Source organism: Poromitra crassiceps, assembly GCF_964638095.1.
Source record: "Poromitra crassiceps genome assembly, chromosome: 2".
NCBI lineage: Eukaryota > Metazoa > Chordata > Actinopteri > Beryciformes > Melamphaidae > Poromitra > Poromitra crassiceps.
Genome location: NC_139624.1, coordinates 8533107 through 8547198, shown reverse-complemented (window position 1 = coordinate 8547198; position 14092 = coordinate 8533107). Strand labels below are relative to the sequence as shown.

At 42.2% G+C, this 14092-nt stretch overlaps 1 protein-coding gene across 3 annotated transcripts in view; it reads left to right on the top strand.

Annotated features, from left to right (window-relative positions):
- Positions 1-14092, top strand: part of LOC310772500 (vasoactive intestinal polypeptide receptor 2-like) — a 144530-nt gene that overhangs the window by 49573 nt on the left and 80865 nt on the right. For all 3 annotated transcript variants that reach the window (XM_083632325.1, XM_083632323.1, XM_083632324.1), the window contains one exon: positions 11566-11663. In XM_083632325.1, the coding sequence (XP_083488451.1) occupies positions 11566-11663 (98 nt within the window). The remainder of the gene's footprint in view (positions 1-11565; positions 11664-14092) is intronic.

Below are 14092 nucleotides of genomic sequence, written 5' to 3'. Positions count from 1 at the left end.
CAACACCCCCCTCTCTGTCTCTCTGTGTCTCTCTGTGTGTGTCTCTCTCTCTCTCTCTCTCTCTCTCTAGGTGGGTTTCCATCCACCTGTTTAATGCACATTTTCAATTTGCGCATTACAAAACCTGAGTGGAAACACTGCAAAATTTTGAGGAAAAAACCCCCCCTCCAAATATAGCAAAAACATTTTCACGCTTGAGGGAGGTGTATCAATATAAGAAAAATGTAATTAATGCAGTGGAAACAGATTAAGCGAATCCGTAACCAAACTCCATTCAGAAACATGCAATTTTAACGGAGGAAGACAGCGGGATAACAGGCGACTCACATCCAGAATTGACATTTTATTCACTTACAGTAACCTCTCTGTGGATTATATACAGTATATGCCGGATTGAAGAGTGGTGTCTGGTAATACAGTTTGCACTCTGTATAATCATAATCATAATAATAATGTATAATCATAGCGAGACAACGGCACTCACGTCTAACGTTAGCAGCTCAGCAGAGGCAGACAGCAGTGTGCTCTCCGTCACCGAGCTTTCCATCATGATTTCCTCCACTTCAGTCTGAATATCAGGCTAGGATGTTTTCTCTTTACCTCACATTTATTCAGAGAACGGGGTTAACTTCCCTCATCTGAGGGTTTGACTGGCGTCTGGCCATGTTTTAATCACGTCAATTAATTGCCCCTCTTCAATTATTCCTGATATTACACATAACGGTAGTGGGTGGAAACGTGCAGAATATCACATTTTCTTTTGCCGATTTTCTGAAAATTAATTAATTAAAAGTTGTGATACCTTTGGATGGAAACCCAGCTTCTGTCTCTCTCTCCCTCTCTCTCTCTCTGTCTCTCTCCCTGTCTCTCTCTCTTTCATTGGCATGAAATAAATACAAAAGTACATATTGCAAAAGCAACGTCAACTTCAAATAACAGTAATCAAACTTGAATACAACTGATACATTAAAATCACTTTTTTATTGCCACAATATGTAAAGATTACATACGTTTACATTTGTCTTAGCGTAAGTCAACATCATCGTCATCAATAAACACAACAATGAATAACTTTCAATGAACTCTCAATTAACGATCTCGCTCTATCTCTCTCTCAATCTCTCTGGGTTTCCATCCAAGTATTTCTTTGAGGAATGATTATGCATATCGTTATGTCTCAGTTGTGATTGTTTGTTTGGTGCGTTACAAAATAACAAAGTAGCCCACATTTCTTTGTTTTTGTTTTCAGATGAAAGCAAGAAATAAGACCAACCACTTTCAAACCAGCAGTCGCTAGAGTAAAATGTTGGCTTTTTACGTTTGTGCAAACCAAGGGTACGTTGAATGTTTGTGAATGCCAAATCATTTCTGTTGCATTTCAACATTTGTAGATACGTGGATATCAACACCTAAACCTCAAGCGCTCGTGTAAATAGTTACAGTCACGGTGGATGTAGTATGGGTAAGTATGGGTGCAGGGGTCGGGGTCAGGGCCAGGGTGCTTGATGTGTCTCTGACACTGGAGTCCGGGGTTCACAACCTTTCAAACGGGGGTCACGACCCAGCATGTTCAAAGTCCACATTTCAACTGTAAGTCACATTTCACCTTTTTCTTATTTAACCCGAACCCAAAATTAACCAAATCCACAAAACTGTCAACTAATGTGACTTTGTTGGAAGGGCTACACCAGGGGTTCCCAAACTTTTCCGTGATTCCGTACCAAACCAAATTTCCCAGGACCACTTCCACTGCGTACAACCCCCCCCCCCCCCCTCCCCAATAAAATACAATTAGCGGATTTAACCATGCAATAGCAGCAGAAAGGCTAAATGACAATATAAGGCTACTAGCTGGTTCAAAACGGACACACACACACACACACGCACACACACACCCCTGCCAACATTAGGCTGTGAAAAAGAGGACCCCTTTGAAAAAAAAATGTTTTCCCTCACCAAAATTCCCTTCCTGACAAACTAGCATGACATGGTTGGTACAAATCGATTCCTTAGGTCTTCTAGTTTCATATGATACCAGAAACTTCACTCTGGCTTTAAACCTGCTGCAGCCTCTAAAAGTAAATGTTCAAAATTGTGATATTTCCCAAATATCACGATATTTCTGAAAATCAGCCCAATCCGACTTCTCCTTAGGGTTAATGTGTATGTTAAAAAAAAAAAAAAAAAAAAAAAAAAAAAATCTGACTAGACAGCTCCAGAGTGGAGGAGCACACAGGTGCTCCGGAGTGGAGGAGCACACAGGTGCTCCAGTGTGGAGGAGCACACAGGTGCTCCAGAGTGGAGGAGCACAGCTGAGCTGAATTGTAATCAGCAAGCAAGGTGGAGCCCTCTGGGGAGAGAGAGGAGAGGCTACATGCCAACTCTGTGAGCGAGGCCTGACTAAATGGCCAGTCACACAGGGACGGCTATTCCGCTCAGTACCGATCAGTGTTGGGGGTAACTCATTACAAAAGTAACATATTACATGTAATATATTACTTTTAGCAGTAACTCAGTAATATAACTTATTACTAATAGGATTTAAGTAATATTATAGTTATAGTTATTATAGTTACTCTGTCAAGTAAAACAAGTTGCAAATTGAGTTACTTTTTTTTTTTTTTTACCAAAGGACATATTTAAATAAAGATACGATCATTTCCTAATCAAATTGTGTTTTTATGCAAATAACCACTATAGATGACAATAACAAAGGAAAAGGATAACATTTAGAATTTTGGATGGTTTACACTGACTTCAAGACGGTTGAAATTATTTTTCGGGATGTTCCGGGTCGGTGATGTCATTCTGCTACTGCTGTTATTTTGGTGAAAGTAGTGTGAGAAGTAACAAGTTAGTCTACACAGACAGTAATATTGTAAAGTAACTTATTACTTTAAAATGAAAGTAACTAGTAATATGTAGTATATTACATTTTGAAAGTAACTTGCCGAAAACTGTTACTGATGAATTTGAGGAAACAGACTAGGTTCTTGGAATAACCATAAATCCATAAAAAATTTAGAGTAGAATCCCCCCTCTCGCTCTCCCTCTCTCCCCCTCTCTCTGCGACACCTCTCTCTCTCTCCCTCCCGCCCTCTCTCTCTACCACTCTCCATCTAGTCCTTACACTCTTCCTGCATCTTTCTTGTTTTGATTTGTTCCTTCCTCTGTCCCTACCTCGTCCTCCCTCCCCCCACCTCTCTTACCATGCAGCTAGAAGGGGTTCTCAAACTTTCTCACCTCAAGGACCCCTAAACTAAAGATGTTAGATACATTCTGTCATTGTGTTATGAATAGTATGATAGTGCAAATAAATGCTGGAGACCCCCTGGAACCCCCTCAAGGACCCCTGGGGGTCCCCGGACCCCACTTTGAGAACCACTGGCTGAGTTAGTAGGCTACCTTCCTGACCCGCTCGGTCTTGGTGTTAGTGAGTGTGAGTGTTCATGTGTGTATCTGTGTCTGCACACACATGAACTCCGAAGTACTCTGACCTGACCTGTGGATACGCCCCCTAAAGGCGACGTGTCCACATAGCACAGGACCACTCAGGCCATGTCCACACGGAGACGGAACCAATCTTCTTTTTTTTTTTCGTTTAAGAAAAGTTTTCCATAAACATGGAATCGATTCAAGAAATGTGTGTATCCACATGAAACCACTGAATACCACTGAAACTGCTGTAGTATATATGCCAGGCCGGTAAGTGCGCGGTAATGCTGCCACAAAGTACACCAAAAACAGAGAATAAGACAATCTCGTCAATAATTCAACCACTAGGGGCGCACAGAGTCTATAATGTGTATCTCACATAGCGAGCAGGTTAAACCCTTGGCTTTGCAGGGTACTATATAGTAGCCTCTGTATCTCAATTCGAGACGAGGTTTGCCATGTCGATGAATACAATGATTAAACCTATACAGGCAAATGCAGAGCTGTTCAGCAGGGCTGATGGTCTCCCTGTAGCCTACAATATAGAACGTTAACTATCGGTGACGTTCCTGATACCAGCCACTTCCATGATCTTTAGGCAACATAAATTTACATTATGGCATAAATCTGTTTTTATTGAAAAAGTGGCGTCAAGTAAGCTAAAGTCTTGTTGGAGTGGACGTCACAGTGACAGTGCAACCGTGTGGTCGTCAAACCTCTCACTTCACTATATACATTGTATTTGCGAGGGCTATATATAGAGCATCCTGAGTATGTGTGTTACACTCAGGGTTTATATTTCATTTCATTTTGTCCAATATTCAATATTCCAGAATTGCATGTTGTATTAAAAATTAATATTATTTCTATCGAACACGTTTAGCCTGATTTTGTTTGCGTTCTTGTAAAAACTTAGCCGCCGCTAAGCTTTCTGGGAAATATCCGATGAAGGGAGGCGAGGGGTGGATGTGAAGAGGTAGCTGTGGAGAGGCTCAGTAGCTGTTGCTGGCGGAGAGAGGTGGGGGTATGGCGTCATCGGTTCAGGAAAGATGCGTATGGGTTGTAAACACGGTTTCAAAAATTTGCGTATTCTCCCAGAACGTATACTCCCAGAACGCTGGTTCCATCTGGACGAAACGTCCATATGAGAAAAAACTTTAGCGGATACACCTAAACTCGTCTCCGTGTGGACATGGCCTGAGACACTGATTTACTATGACATACTATGAAAAGTAATGCTCTGTATAGCTGCATGTCCACATAGTGTTTGTCAGCGTCTTTTTGGCATGGAAAAGGCGCTGCCTGGAGCGCTGCTTGTGAGAAGTGGATGATAACGGGCCCTATCTTTGGAAAAGCGGTAATTTAGTGTTTGCGCTCGTTTAACGTCGCGCACAATGCAAATTGGGGGCGTTCACAAGCGCATGCCTGTTATAATTGTACCACATGCCAAACCAGGCGTTTCAACGCAAAAAGGTGGGGATAGATGGCATTATCCTATCGTTAGCAGCGCGCAATTACTTTGCGCTAAGAGCTTTTAAAAGCACCTCTTACGTGTTAAATACCCCGTTGCGCTTCAGTGCACAATAATCTCCGTGCTGTGCAGAGCAGTGTAGAGTAAAATTCCTTTTGGATATGTCATTACGCACAGCCTTAATTGCCACGCCAGGACATCAAATTCTGCTGCTAAAATTGGGTATTAGCAGATAATTCAGTGAGGCAATCAACTATAACTCACTGAGAAACTTTTATCACATCGCAAAGAAGAAAATGAATTGAGAAAACTTGTTGGACAATTGACATAGGCTAGTCACCTTCACCTATCCCATAACCCGGAGGGTCGTTGGCACCACAGACGATCTGTCAACAAGCTCTCTCCATCTCTCTCTGTCCTCAGCACGGGTGAGTCCACTCTATTACGCATGGAGAGAATTACAGCATATTGCATGCCTCGCGCAGTGATTGCGAGACGGGAATCTGATTGGTTTTCATTGATGTAACGCCCAGGCATTGCCTGGTCACATCTGTGAATAATTCTTACTTAATTTAAGACCGCCCAAATCCTGTTTGCGCTGGTATTTTGGGGGCGCAGATGATTTGGCACGGCTCTAATTTGTGCCTGCGGCACGTGCCATGAATGTTTCCGCATCCCAGCCGAGAATTGCATCCCCACCAGATTTCGGGGCTGTTTTAACTTAGAAAACAGGGAGGTCACGTCTACCCAGACAATTAACTTTTAAACAGTTACATTTCTGTATAAATAATTACAATATGCTCCCATGAGGTGGGGATGCATTTAGCTGCTGCCTGGCAGGGGTGCAAAACTCGGCATAACACCTGGACACATGCACAAGGTGGACTGCCATCTTCCCTGCTTTAAGGCACGCTCAAACAGTTGCGCAAGCGCAAGCAAAAAGGGGATATCGCCTGTACCAAGATAGGGCCCAACGTCTCCTGCTACTGTAGCTTACCTGCTTACCAGCCACAATAACCACCTGGTTAATGTAACATTAGCAATTATAGCAGTACAAAACAGGGTTGTAGAAGAAGCAAGGCTTACCAGAAGGCAGATACCATAGCATATCCATAGTGCCTCTATTTATTTTATTTTATTTTTTATTTAACCTTTGTTTCACCTGGCTTGTCCCATTGAGATTAAAATCTCTTTTTCAAGAGAGACCTGGCCAAGAATGGCCGCAGTACATAGTGTCAGACACAACAAACAGTAAAGCTTACAAGACCACAATCGAGCTCAGAGTGCAATACAATAAGAGTACAGGGGAAAAAGCAAACAAATGATCAATTAAAACATTTACACTTGTTAAGAGTCAGATTCCATGGAAGGTCGATTTTCATAGTTTGCAACTAACACACGTTCTACGTTTACAGAATGTGAAGTGCTCCCATACTTTTGATAAGAGTTTAGTTGGAAAGTTTCTGGTGCATCCGCCATCTTTGCGCCAGGCATGGGTCTCCCGTCTCGTCTCCTTGGAGACAACACGTGACGTAGTCAGTCCGCGACACATGAAGTGGCCACTGGCCAGCTGCATGCAAGTCGCAAACGGCAACAGCAAACAAGCACAGCAAGTCCGACGTAGGAAAAAAAAACATTTACCCGACATTTTTTCTGGCCTGGTGAGCTCCTCGTTGGCCTGGCGGGCCCGCCAGGCCTGTAGAATGGTAGAGGAAACACTGGCTGCATGTTTGTTTAGGATTTGAAGGAAGCTATCCACCTCATTTCTAGATGCGATGATGCCTTACGTGAAATATGGATGCTTCTTCCGGTGCAATCCTCCCAGCCTTCCCCGCCGTTACGTCGCTGACAGACACAACATACTGTGGCCCGTAGATCTCCGTGAAGTGATTTAGCGATTTTAACCCTAAACCCCCGTAGCGCGTCCAGCTTGGCAAAAATCTCGTCAATAAATATCGAGTTGTTCCAAGAGCAACAGAAATAGCGGATGTGATAGATACAATTATTACATTGTTAATTATTACATTCCCTCAAAAAGGTCGTCAAACGAGTGTATTTATTGTGACAAGCAACTTTTTTTTCCCCCCAGCGTCGGAATTTTAACGAGGAAATGTGCAAGCTGCAACAAACCGTCAGATGCTGAACCGGACCTTGCACCCATAATTATTTTACAGCTGGGCATTCAAAAATAAGGTGGATAGAGAAAAAAGTTCCAGGCTGTTTCGACATAATCAATAAGGGTGATTCTGTTCCGGTCAAAATAAAATAAATCGTATAAAAAACCCTGCTCAACAAACATCTTCATATTCCGCCTCTCAACAAAATGAGGTTTAGACTTGGGGACCTTAGCATCTCTGATAGCAGCTATCACACAGTGTTCCCTCAAATCATTTTGGAAGATCACCAATAGCAGAGTACTTAAAAGGGGCATTAGTGAGGACTAGATCAATGAGTGATGATTTATCTGGACATTTGCGATTTGGTCTTGTAGGAGAGTTAATTATTTGCGTCAGATTCAGAGAATCACACTGTGCTTTCAATGGATCAGAAACAGGCATCAACCAGTCCCAGTTCAGATCGCCAACCACAACAATCTCATTGTAGCACAACTTTGACAACAAGTTAATCAATGTAGACAAAGAATTACTAATTGCACATGGAGGTCTGTAACATGCAACCACCAGGACATGGTGATCTTTAGAAACGTCAAGATTCAGGACCAAGAACTCAAGTTGTTTACTCACTGATTCTGAGAGCACTAAAATAACATTAAATTTGCATTTGGTATAGATAGCAACACCGCCACGTTTTTGTGGGCGATCAGAGTGATACGCATTATAGCCATCAATACAGATATCCTTATCAAGAAGAGATGTTGTCAGCCATGTTTCAGATCATACAACAAGCATCAGTTGAATTGATCCAAACCTTCAACATATCTTTGAGATTGAGGTCTGAACATTAAAGTAAATAACACCCCAATCTGGGAACCCATCGGTTAGACAAAACATTTTTTTTTCTTTCTCTAACCTCTGGGGGCAGCAGCCCCGTTTCAATGTGGTGCAACAGGAACTCAAGAGGCGCGGTCAGCAGTGGAAGAAAACCCCTTTCCGCTCCCTGCAAGCTCTGCCATTGGCTCTAACTGACCCGCTCTGCCCATTAATGCATTTATTTTCCGCTCTCTGCGTGTCGCTCTCAAATCCGTCCGTCGTTATGAAACAACAATAACAACTCTAGCTCGTTGCTAGTAGCAAGTAGCAACTTGCTATACGCTGAAAATGGTAAGTTTTGACTACACACCGGTCACGTTCACTTCATTTTGATCGGGTAAAGCGCAGCATGCGTGCGAGCGCTGTTACATCCCTTTTGACGGAGCCTGCCGACAGATTGCAAGTCGAAAGTCTGTCTCGAGAGATTAATAACACCCAGGCCAGACCTACATTTAAACTCCTCAGGTGTATGACATAGCATATGGGCTATCAGGGCCAGGATTCGGCTGAACATTCCCATAAATCATTAACAGGAGAATAATCAGAAGTCTATGCTTAGCTGTTTTACCACATGAGACATCTGTCTTTGAATTTAAGGAGTTCGTAAAAACAGGGAGTGTTCATGGAGATATTGAACCAGTCTTTCAGAACAAAATGGCAATGAAGACTGAGTAAGTTCATAGCCTCATTTAAGCATAAGGATAAGTGCATCTGCACTACACCCTTCAGCTCGTGTGCGACAGAGAGAGTATGTTTGCCATGCGAACAGTCTAAATGAGGAAGCAACATGTAGTTTGACTCACTCACCGTACACCGCCCAACTTCCCCTTAGTCACAGTGGATTAGCAAGCAAAGCAAAAACAAAACACATTTCATTGTCACAGCAGACCAATAATAGGGCTCAGTAAGTTAGTCCAGGCATTTTACGCAAATATGTGGGTCAACCTCACACTAATTTCAACAAAACCAAACTCAACTGATTTTGTATCCTCAATATGTCCTCAATGAAGGAAAAAAAGTGTTAAGGAAATGTATGAAGGGAAAGTTTTGAAAATGACCTAAATATGATGGTAGCCTATGGAAGCCTTTTTTTTTTTTTTTTTTTTTTTTTTTTTTTAATGTGCCATAAATCTCATCACTTATATCCTGTATGTGTTTTTTGCTTCAAGGAGAGAAAAAAAAAAAAAATGTTAAAAAATAAATAAAAAAACGTTTTTGGTAGCATCATATGGGTCATTTTCAAAAATTTCCCTTCATACATTTCCTTAACACTTTTTTTTCCTTCATTGAGGACATATTGAGGATACAAAATCAGTTGAGTTTGGTTTTGTTGCAATTAGTGTGAGGTCAAGTGACATTTTTACTGGACTAAGTACCTTGATTGAAGAGTTACTTGTGCAACACTGGCGTCGATGCAGCCGAAGGGCCGTAGGTAGATGTAGAAACAGGCTTCAGTGGAGCCAGGTAGGCTGCAGGATGTTGAAGCAGGCTGCTGGGCTGCTTGCTCAGAGCTGAGGCCTGGTGGATGGGGGTGCTCAGAGCTGAGGCCTGGTGGATGGGCTGGTGCTCAGAGCTGAGGCCTGGGCTGCTGCTCAGTGCTGAGGCCTGTGCCTGGCCTGGTAGATGGACTGGTGCCCAATGTTGAGGTCTGGGCCTCGCCTGGTAGATGTGCTGGTGCAGAAAAAGTGGAGGTAGAAGGTAGATGGAAGCTGCTGCTGTGGTCTGGCCTTGGCCTGGTAGCTGGGCTGATAGCTAGGCTGCTGGTGATGCCTGGGCTTAGCCTGCATGGTGGATGGAGTGTAGCTCAGTGCTGAGGCCTGGTAGCTAGGCTCAGGCACGTGCACACATAGACATGAAAGGGGGCTTGAGCCCCTGCCTTTTTGTCAGTCTGTAAAAAGTGCCTTTTTTATTTTTTTTATTATAATACATTTTTCATTTTCATTCCAACAACACATGAACAAAACAAACAGCTCAGACACATTAAAAAATAAAATAAAAAGTGCCCTTTCCTGACCATGAATGCATTTCTAATGGTGCTTTGTATGGAAATTGCCCTTTCCATGCCGTCACTGAAGGCAGCATTCAAAGAGAAATGCCTTTTCCGAGCTCTCTTGGCCTTGAATGCACCATTTGTAATAGGCCTCTGCATGGAGCAGTGTTTTTCTAAACTGCCCCTGAAGGCACCAACCCAAAAATGAACCCAAAAATGAATGAATAAATAAATACATAAATGAATAAACCACCCAATAAATAAATAACCAAAATATAGGGAACAAATGCAGAATTGTTGCTCTTGAAAATATTTTTTACTTTACTATTGGAAAGGGATGTTGTGTTGTTGAATCCGCAAAAAATAAAAAAAATTCTAATACACCTTATCTAAATCTTCTGTCTTGCTTTTTAGAATTATGGTTAAAATGCATGGTATATTACAAGCCTCACTCAGTATCGTTCAATGTTTCTGCCTGTGTTGCTATCTGTTGTAGTACAACAACCTAAAGGGAGAAAAGGAGCAAATACATATTGATGCTTAAATGATTTCACAACAGTATTGCAACAGCATGCAACTTTTATTAATATTATTCAGTTATGGAGTTATTTTTCCGTGACAAGTCTCATCCTAAAATGAGATATTCCTCTAAATCTGGTTAAAATCGGAATATTTAAAATCAGTTATACCCCTAAATTGGCCTTCAAATTGCCTCAAATTTCCGCCGCCGCCCTCCAGACGGCGGCTGTAGTGCCCTTTTATGAATTTGAGCCCCTGCCCCTCTAATGTTCTGTGCACGTCCCTGGCTAGGCTGCTCTGCAGTGAATCCAATCAGTCAGCACAAACACAACACTTGAAATCCAAAAGTGTCAAGGAATCGGCTATAGGGTCCAAAAAATACTTGCAATCCATTCACAATCTCTAACAACAATAAAAACTTGATCCCAAAGTGATAAAGTCTTGATAAAAAATGAATATCAAAGACAAACACTGAACAGAGACACCGGACAAAACAGGGTCGCTGCCGTCTTGGAAGGGGGAGGAGACACTATGATGATCCTGGTGGTGATGTTTTTCTTCTTCTTTTTTGCGATTATTGGCAGATTACAATCTAAGTATACCGCCACCTACTGGAATCTAGAAGTTTTCAAAAATTCAGCCATTCACAGTAAAAAAAAAGTGTCCAGCCAAAGTGCTTCAATTCACAATCATTGTCCATCCCGTCACTCAGACGCATTTGTCTGAGCTTGCACAAATGCATCCCGCAATATTTGATCTATCTCTGCTCCAGATACGTCCATCACATCCAGGAACCTTTTAGCGGCGTCAACCACCATTTCCGTCCTCTCCGTCTTCTCAGTCATGCTAGTAGCACAGTTTATGACCATTGCTATGAAGGCCAGGAATCTTCTCTTGTCCATGCAAATGACATCACTCTGTTTTGATCTGTTCTTTTGCTTCTCTGGCACAACCACCCTGACCTCATTCCTTTCCCCTCTCCACCTCTTAGCAGCCTCGGGATATGATATACCCTGATCGTCTCTGATCCTACTCACCTCCTCTTCTTTCTTTCTTCTAGGACACTGTACATCCCCCACATCCTGGTGGTGATGTTAGATCTTAGAATTTGTATATATCCTTATTCTCTCTCTCTCTCTCTCTCTCTCTCTCTCTCTCAGGTAACATCAGTAGAAACTGTACAGAGGATGGCTGGACGGTCGTATATCCCAGCATCTACTCCGCCTGCTGGTCAGATGACTCGGACGAACCCAACAAGGTGCGTTCGCCGTTCGGCTTCTATGTTTTCTGACCGCATAAAATACCATCTTTACTTCCTGGATTTGATGCATTTCCTGTTGAAACAAGTAGGCAAGCTTCCCATGAAGTAATCCTGAAAGCTGTAGCTCCTCGAATGGTCACTTGAGGCAAGACTCAGAAGTCCCATCGTTCCTGTTCACTCCCATGTTAAAATGCCTCACTTTGTAACAGTAATTAAGCATCTTTACAGCCTGGACCTTAAAACGGTTTTGGTCTATATACTGTAGCTAATTTCACCTTTTCATAACGACTGTAGGGGGGTCATTTTTTATGTAACTCGCCTGTTTGGAGTAAAATAGACGATATAAGGGGTGATTGACAGGTCACCTGTCCAGTGATCGCGCAGCTTGCCAATCACGGACCAATAGCAGGCGGAGCTGCAGCTCTGGGAAACCCCCATCTCACGTGAGCTGCACAACGACCCAATGATGGCGACAGACAACACTTTGCTACAAAACGCGAGTCCAAAAAATAGTGGATGGGTTTGTCCATATTATTTAGGTCAGTGGTTGAAACAGGATGTTGGGGGCGGGACATAACACAGTGAGGGATCATTCAGAAGTGTAAACCAATGGAATATGAGACAGGGAGAGAGTGGCAGTTTTATTTGAAGGGAGGTGTGGAGGGGCGGGACCTAAAAAATCTGATGGTTTTATTGGTTCGAAATGTATATTTCCGTGTCCTGGTGCAGCATGATGCCACCATGACAGATACTGTGTTTTCCTGGAAGTAAAAGTAATGGGAGTTTGTTTCACGGGGACTTACTGTAAGTAAAGGTGATTGTACACGTTATGGATTATAACACATATTATATTCTGTTTTGTGTGTGTGAGGATGTTCTTGTGTTTCAAGCTGAAACTTGAAACTTCAAAGTGAGAAAGTTCAAAGTGGAAGTTCTTGTATGCGGACTCCTGCATTGCAGTGTGTTTTGGTGTTTCTATGCCGGTTTGTTTACTATACTTTGTGTGTGTGTGTGTGTGTGTGTGTGTGTGTGTGTGTGTGTGTGTGTGTGTGTGTGTGTGTGTGTGTTTGCGTGCGTGCGTGCGTTCGTGCGTTCGTGAGTGAGTGTGTCAGGGTGGGAATTTCATTATTTTAGAGGCGTGGCCATCTGGCCTTCGGCATCGCAGTTTTTATTAGGGCACAAAGGCCATTACTCTATTTACATCATGAAGAGTGATTTTAATGTGTGTTAAAATGAGCCAATTCCACATCCTTTGCATAGAGCAGCTACATTAAACTGAGACCACTGATGCTTTTAAAGCAACTGATAGTAGCAGGCTGGTAGCAGGGCACTGCCAAGGTGACCTTAGGGATCTCAGGGCATCACGGGCAGAGCGAGAGGCAACACAGGCCATGGCCTCTATGTAATTCCCACCCTGGTGTGTGTGTGTGTGTGTGTGTCATGTGTGTTTGATATGGGTTGTGCTTTTAGGTGCAAACATCTTGATTAATATGAGGATGGAAAATAGTGGGGAACCTGCATACTATCCTCACAATTTTTGTGAGATAGAAAGACAGTTAGTGCAAGTTGCCGTACAAATTCCAGTGAAGACACTGTCTTCACTGAATAATAAATCAATCAGAATGAAATGGATGTATATCTTCCCTTAAAGGAGTTGTAGCAACCAGTCAATTATCAGCACATCCATTTTGCGACATTAGTATAACTGTAAATAAACGAGCCTCAAGTATTACACAACTTAGAACTTAATTCCAGATCCACGATTCTAACTGGCTGTATAGTTTTTTTAGCCAGCGGGACAGTGGTTAGCAGTGTCACCTCACAGCAAGAAAGGTGTGTGTTTGAACGCCAGTTTGTATGTTCTCCCCATGTCCACCACAGAGATGGGGGAAAATACATCAAAAAGTATTTTGATACAAAGTACAAATACTTGCTCAAAAAATGTATGACAATACAAATACAAAATACTGGTCTGAAAAAAATTATTTGAAATATAATATAATATTTTGAAAATACATAAAAATACATTTTTATAAAAACTGATAAAGAGCTGCAACAATTAATCAATTCATTGATTCATTGCTGAATATACATTAATTGCCTATTTTGATGATCTATTAATCATTGATTTTCTGGTTTCTTTAGATGGTAAATCATCTCTTTAGTGACAGTATTCTCCTTTGTGTACCCTCTAACACACTAGTTCTTCCATTTCAGTTTCAGCTGTTTTTCAGCACAGCTAATTTCTCCCTCACTTCAGCTGTTAATCACATTCTGTGAGGGCTTTTGACTTACAGGCAGCATTTCTACATGTTAACCTCAAGTTTTGGAACTTTGACCATATAGCCATATAGATATCTGATATCATAACAGTATCCCTGGAGATGATGCGCCATGGCTTATGGAAATCGCCGGCTCCACGGGCT